At 34.3% G+C, this 8,058-nt stretch overlaps 1 protein-coding gene across 16 annotated transcripts in view; it reads right to left on the bottom strand.

Moving 5' to 3' along the window:
- Positions 1-8,058, bottom strand: part of ryr1b (ryanodine receptor 1b (skeletal)) — a 112,264-nt gene that overhangs the window by 87,781 nt on the left and 16,425 nt on the right. For all 16 annotated transcript variants that reach the window (XM_077194556.1, XM_077194558.1, XM_077194561.1 and 13 more), the window contains exons 2-3: positions 3,347-3,466; positions 1,943-2,044 (exon numbers count right to left, since the gene is read on the bottom strand). In XM_077194556.1, coding sequence (XP_077050671.1) covers positions 1,943-2,044; positions 3,347-3,466 — 222 coding nt within the window. The remainder of the gene's footprint in view (positions 1-1,942; positions 2,045-3,346; positions 3,467-8,058) is intronic.

Genomic DNA, 8,058 nt, shown 5'->3' with positions numbered 1-8,058 from the left:
TCTTACACTGGAATGCTCTCTCTCTCTTTCTTGCTCTCTTTCTTACAAATGTACACACTTATACACACGGACTAGGTGTCATTTGAAATGCCATTTGAAGAGCAAAATGGGATTCCAACACCAACCAATCAGACAAAGTGAGGAACAGGTGACAGCGGTCAATGGTCAAACAGAAGTTGGTTTAGGAGTGAAGAGGAGCTACAGCGTTATTTCATCCACACCGGACACTGAGTAGGAGATTTAGGTACAGAGGAGAGGAAGGGTGCTGAGGTTTGAAGGAATAAGAATACGATAAGACATGAGACATACCCATTTATCCAAATCGACTGCCTATAGTTGGCAGGAAAAGGAGATGAAGGGTCAGAAGAGAGACAAAATGTACAGGAAAAATTAAGTTACATTAACAAATCTCCCCTCAAATGCCAGAAATACCTCTATTAAACTGTTTTGATGACCTCATGCACCCAAAATATAAAAAAGAAACCAGAGATAAAGAGCAGCAAAATACAACTCTTATTGGCTGGGTTAGATAAAACGAAAGAAAGAGTAATGATGAAACGTGTTGGCATGAGGACAAGCAGAATTTGGGGGCACACCTTCAACCTGCAACTCAATTATTCACATTGAAAGCTTTTAACTGCTGAAAAAAGTTGTGTGAAGCACTTGAAAGTCCCTGAAAAGTTCTGGAATTTCACTCTCAAAAGGTTGTACAAACCCTGAAATGAATATCGACTATTTCTGCCACAATACCATGGTCACAGTTAAGCCCCTTTCACACAGAGATTCTGGAAAATACACGGATAAAGCGACCCTGGATCTGACCCGGGTTCGTTTGATTTTGGTTCATTCACACTGCCAGTGATTTTCCGGAATCAGAGAGTGCGTTCACACACAACCCGTAAAAATCCCATATAGACACGTGACATCGATGTGACATGTAATGCCTCAGCAGCGTCTATAGTTTGCTTATGAGCTGCGATTTATCTCTAGAGAAACCACGCTTGTGCATTTTTTTCTCTGATTCGATCATAAACTAGCGCATTACGTACCGTTTCACTAGCCTGCTTTCACTTCAGCGTCATCATTACGACACGGCATTGATTACGGCTTTTGTTCACACAGCGCGCGTTCCGGGACTGATCCCGGCAATGTTACTAGGTCCCCAACCCGGCATCGATCCCGGCGTCAATCCCGGTCGTGTTTGCGTTCACACAGAAGGCGTTCTGGCAATTTCCCGCTATTTCCCGGGATCAACGCGCTGTGTGAAAGGGGCTTTACGTTGTTATTCATATGCTAATTAAGAAAAGGATGGGATTTTCTTTTCCCCCCAAATTTTAGTCAATGTTATCATATTCTACTAAAACTTACTGACTTAACTTACACAGGCAATACAAAAAATTCCCCACAAAAATTTGATACTTTTTTTTTACTTTTTGGGGATTTGATTTTTTTTTTAGTGTTTATCACACTTGTGTGATTTAATGTCAAACCAGGAAGTTTGTTTTGAAGTGCTTTTATCTTGTACAAAATGTCACAATGTCACACTTGGTGTTACCGGTCAAAAAGAATAGCTTATAAATCTCTCGTTATGCTATATTAACACTGAATATTGGATTCTTTTTAGTTAAATTCTTCAGCACCCCTCTCACTGTCTCTGTCTTTCTTATCACTAGTTTACCACTTCTTTAAATTTCAAAACCATATTTTAAGTGTACATTTTCTTTATTAGCTCTACAGGCTACATTAGCAAAAACTGTTTTACTCCCATTTTTTTAACCGTTTTTAAATGGTAAAAAAACAAACATATTTTGTTATTCATAATGTAATTTTAATAATATTTAAACAACCTTTTTTTTTAATTATCCCTGTATTTTTTCATCGTTCCTTCTCTTTTAGGCCCTCCTTCTCTCTCTCTCTCTCACTCCTTTTTGCAGACTCTCACCTCGTTCATCTCCACGGTGTTGGCCAGCATCTCCTGCAGGGCTCGTACCGACAGCGACTGCTCAAGTACAAAGGCACAGATTGCCAGATCAGGCGGCACATTCTGCAGACGAAGAAGAAGAAACACACGAAAGATTAATGGCTTTGAAAATAGCAATAAAGGTTGTTTATTTGGCATTGTGACATGCCAATTTATGGGATTTTTATAAACAAGGTTTAGTTATGAAAAATGTTGATTGCTGCACTTTAAATAGCTAAATAAATTAGATTATGTGTGTGTTTTCAGCAGTGTTGATCAATAAAAGCAGCACAGCACATTTTCTGTCTACTGCATGTACAAATTTTTATGTACAGGTATAAAATAAAATCATAATAAAATAACATTATGTATATAACACTTTATTAAAAAATAATTTATATTAATATTTTTTATTAAAATATACATACAATTTAAAATAATACTAAAAATAATAATAATGTAATATAATTACTAATATACATTATACCAAACAGATTTTTTGACTATAATAGGCCAATAATATTCACTACTCAAAAAACTATAATATATATAAATAAGATATTATATATATATAAATATAAATTCTTTATTACAAATATTGCTTATTACAAACATTTTTATTAAATATTACATTTTAAATGCATTTTAAACTATTAATATTTCTATTTGATATATATATATATATAGTATTGCCTAATCTGTTTGGTAAACTGTATATTTGTAATAAGGAATATTAAAATAAAATAAAAATGCATATTTAAAAAAAATATATATTACTTTTATTATATTACATTTAATATAAGTATTATTTGCCTGATACAAATAACTGTAGTGAAAAAATGTGTTTGGTAATCTGTTTTGTGAGGAATATGAAAATATTAATACATTAAAATACATATAAATGTAATATTTCATTTTTAAAAATCTGTTTGGTATACTGTATATTTGTAATAAAGAATATTTGTAATAAGGAATTTGTCTTATTTATAATAATCAATAATAAAATAAAATAAAAAATATATTTATAGAATTTTAAATTAAATAACATGAATTTAATAAAATAAAATAAACATTTCATATAAAAAGTATTGAGTATAATTTGCCATACAAAAATAACTATTGTGATCTAGCCGAAGTAATCTATTTTGTAATGAGGAATATGAAAATATTAATACATTAAAATGCATATTAAATTTAATATTTAATTTTAAAAGAGTTAAGAGTTAAAATATATATGCAGTGATCATACAGTAATTCTAAGTAGCCATTATTCTACTTTATTAGTATTCTTTTTACTATTATTTACCTGACACAAATATATGGATATTTGAGGAGTAGCATTCCTGCTCAGAATATCAACACCTGACAGCTTTTTGCCGATCGTACCTGGGCATTTGACGTGGTCTCTAGAAAGCACAGACGGTTCCCGAAACCTTCACAGGAAAGGCATAGTTTGATCTGCTCCTTCAGGACAGTCGCGGTGCACTGGAGCACTACTTGATCTTCCTGTGAGTCAGAGCAGGTCGTGAGAGAAGAAGAAAAAACACAAGGAATTAGTGAGAGGATGAACAGAGCCAGGTGGCAATGGTGACAATCACTCGTGACAATGGAGTGCAATAAATACCTATTCAGAGTTAGACGTGCAAATATGTTGAATGATAACACACTGATTAGTGAGACACAAACACACACACACACACACACACACGAGGGCATGTAAATACAGTAATAAACACAGCCGCTTCCAAACACTCTCCTCCACCTGTCATGTTACATTCCCAGCTGTTCCCTTCACTGACTCATGATGTAGCCAGAGCTCGCACGCCCTTCTCCTCTCTCTCTCTAACCTCCTTTTCTCCATCATTTATTCTCCATCTTTCTCTCTCTTTTATATTTCACTGTGTCCAAGCCTGTCTTTCTCTCCTGTAACAGCACTTTTGTCAACACTCAAACCACACAAATGATCTTCTTCCTTCCTATACAATATATTTTAAGAGTCTTTGTGTTTTTCGGTTGGCACATTCTGTCCCACAATCCCCTGCACAGAAGAAAACGGGGTCAGTCTATCCTCTGTCAAGTGTAGGGCACAGATGCTTTAAAAAGCTCCAGGTGTAAGATGTATATCCACCAAATCACACAGGCAGAAAGAAGATTCAGTATAAGGCTGGTTTTAAAGCCTTCGTGAGTTATATGGTCAATAATACAGACGTACTTTTTAAAGCCCATATGATGTTTCATATGATGTTAAAAAGATCATATTTACAACGACTTTCATAGGAGGTTAAAGGTCATTTTTAGGTAATCATCATGGGGCAGGATAACCAGCCATAATGTCTCGAGTTTGTTGTTGGAAGTAGGAAGTGTGTGTGTGTAACAGAGAGAGAAAGAGAGAGTACAACCCTGATACTAACAGGTAAATGCATTGTTAGTGTAGCAAAACTCTGGGAGACTCACATGATTCTTGGACCATATTCAGAACCCAGAGACAAAAGCAACAATCCAAAAAAGCTGATATGACGGTGGCCAACATCACAGGGCTTACGCACTCAAACATCTACGGGCAATTTTAACTCTCCAATTTACCTAAACGGCATGTCTTTGGATTGTGGGGGACACCAGAGCACTCGAGAAACCCATGCAGACACAGGGACTCAACTCTGGGACCTTCTTGCTTTGAGTCATCATGCCGCCCAAATATACACTGCCGTTCAAAAGTTTGGGGTCGGTAAGATTTTTAATGTTTTTAAAAGAAGTCACTTATGCTCACCAAGGCTGCATTTATTTGATTAAAAATACAAAACAAACCCAGAAATATTGTGAAATATTATTTCAATGTAAATCAGCTGTTTTCTATGTGAATATATTGTAAAGTGTAATTTATTCCTGTGATCAAAGCTGAATTTTCAGCATCATTACTCCAGTCTTCAGTGTCACATGATCCTTCAGAAATCATTCTAATATGATGATTTGCTGCTCAAGAAACATTTATGATTATTATCAATGTAGAAAACAGTTATTTACATTTTTATTTCAGGATTCTTTGATGAATAGAAAGTTTAAAAAGAACAGCATTTATCTGAAAGAGAATCTTTTGTAACATTAAACACTACCGTTCAAAACTTTTTTGGGGGGAAATAAATAAAATAAATCAATACTTTTATTCTTCAAGGAGGAATTAAATTGATCAAAAGTGACAGTAAAGACATTTAAAAGGTTACAAAAGATTCTATTTAAAATGAATGCTGTTGTTTTTAACTTTCTGTTCATCAAAGAATCCTAAAAAAAAGGTACACAACTGTTTTCAACATTGATAATAATCATAAATGTTTCTTGAGCAGCAAATCATCATATTATACTGATTTCTGAAGGATCATGTGACACTGAAGACTGGAGTAATGATGCTGAAAATTCAGCTTTGATCACAGGAATAAATTATTACACTTTACTATATACAGCCGTTTTACATTGAAATAATATTTCACAATATTACTGGGTTTGTTTTGTATATTTAATCAAATAAATGCAGCATTGGTGAGCATAAGTGACTTCTTTTAAAAACATTAAAAATCTTACCGACCCCAAACTTTTGAACGGCAGTGTATATCCCAAAAAATAATATATTTTTTATTAACCGATATGCTATTTTGTCTAAATACATTACAAATAAAACACTTAAAACATTAAAACCAATCATCTTGAACTGTACAAGTGAATTTAGGCATTGGAAAATTATAATGGATAAAATGGATATTTTCACCCTTCATTCTGACCCTCTCTCTGAAATAATCCGTTTTTAATGCTTGGCTCCTTTAAGGCTTGTCAGTAAACGGCCACTGTTATGATTGGCTAACGTCATTGCATAGGAAACACTATCAACAGTGTTTTGAAAACATTATCCAAATAAAATGGGCATGAAATTATTTACTTATGGTTTGTGATGCAGCTGCTGTCAGATCCAATACAGTTGCTGCTTCATCTTTCAACAAAAGTTTCTTTGCAAACTCTTCATAACACTGTGCCTCGTTTACAAAACGAAATGCTCAAGAGACACAAACCAGCTGTTTAAACTGGATGTGTTAAAGCGAACGTTCGAGACTCAAGCATGTGGAGTGTGTCAGAAACTGAACACACATCTGTATACTGTATCAGTGTAGACAGTGATTATAGTGGGTTTTATTTGACTTTGCCGTGAGGCTCACATCCAGTGAAGGAGAATGCCAAACGTTAAGCAACTGAACGCCAGTGGGCGGGGCCTATGGTGTGATGATGTATAAGTCATATGCAGGTGTATTCGCCCGTGTGACGTCACAGATCCTGCAAAATCAAAACAAGCTGTTTTTGGAGCTTGATTAAATAAATGCTTAGTTTATAATGAGGAGGTTGTTTTAAGCTCTGAAACTTGCAGGATGTTTTAATGGTACAAATATCTCTTATATGTCAAAAGATCAAGGTCAATTTGATTTCTCATCTCATGACCCCTTAAAATATACCGCTACCAATATAACAACTTTACCAATATACAGTATTGTGCATCCCCATAAGTATGACGGTGCTTTTGAGAAAGACTAAAATCACACACAAATCTTTTATGAATGAAGAAGAACCATTAATAACGTCTGTACTGAGCATTAAAGTATTCTGAGACTTTGCTGTCTGATACGCTGGTCTCATGGTAAGCTGCTGTGCTGAGCCTCATGATCTTAGCTCATCCCTGTATAAATAGGCTGGGATCTGACAGATGCAGAACACTTTACACCACAGGACCCCAACAATCAGCGCTAATGTGTTGCTTAAATGCTTCAGAGCTCATGCAGATTACAGTGAACAAAGGAACTTGGATGAACACTGAACCAAAAACCTGGGACTTATCAACATGTCAGACTTATTCCTGCCTCTTCAGACAGGTGTAAAATTACAGCCAAACCATACTTAGGTCTAGAGTCACAGCAAGACAACCTAAAATACTCTTAGGAGTTATTTTAAATAAGTGGGGAGAGATATACTGTAACTATGTAATAATAAACATCTTCACAGTGGGCGTCACTCAATAATAATTTAGCTTTCCTGCCGGAAATAATAACAGCATTTCACAAGAGGTGCATACACACATAATCTTTTTCGTAAGGCCTGTTTATACCAAGAACAATAACTATAAAGATATAAATATATTAGCATCCACACCAACAGATGACTGCATTCTGTTTATTCACATAAAGAAAAAACTATCCCATTCACAAAAACATTTAAAAAGCAAGGAACAATTTTATATACAATATGCAAATACAGGCTCCATTTCGTCATGACATAAAAAATAATAATAATAACATTTGTACAATCGCATAGTTATTCCATTTCTAATAATATATTTAAAAAATATATTTGTATTAAAATAAACCATAAAAATAATCAATATTATTATATTTCCATCTAGAATTATTCATCCTTGTATCAAAATTAGAATTTCAAATATCAATAGCAAAAAAGAATATCAGTTGTATATTTGGCATGCAAAAAAATACTACTATTAATAATAAAATATAGATAATGGCTTTCACAACAACAAACACTATGATATTTACATTAGATGGATGTTCACTTATTTTTATGCACATTTTGAGATATTGTATAAAAAACGCTTGATGGAAACGCCAAGATGTGCATAAATTCTAAAAATGCAACTTAAAAAATGTATTCGCTCAATTGAGGTGTATAAATATTTTATCCAGTAAGATATGCACATAAACTATGATGAAAACACATTTATCGAATAACTCCCTCGATGCACAACAAAACACTCACATGACTTTGCTTCCAACAGTGGATGTGATTGGATAATTCCCCAGCGGACCAATCAAATGTTGGTTTGATCATTCTGAAATGCCTAAGAAACATCAGAATGATTTGGTTTAATTCCCTTCCAGAAGCGTCTCACACGATTGCGCTCCTAAATACCAGCATCTCAACACAAAAGAACACGACGTTTATTGTGTTTCGTCTGACGCTCTGAGATGCAAGTCATGATGTAGGAAAACGGAACCAGAGTTTCTTCCATGATTGTAACAACTTCCATTTTTAATACAAATATTATGCACCAGTTT

This window comes from Siphateles boraxobius, unplaced genomic scaffold, assembly GCF_051911475.1.
Source record: "Siphateles boraxobius isolate OS27281-9 unplaced genomic scaffold, OSU_SipBor_1 32, whole genome shotgun sequence".
Taxonomy (NCBI): domain Eukaryota; kingdom Metazoa; phylum Chordata; class Actinopteri; order Cypriniformes; family Leuciscidae; genus Siphateles; species Siphateles boraxobius.
Note: the sequence above shows the minus strand (reverse complement) of the source record. Positions and strands in the feature narration are given on the sequence as shown.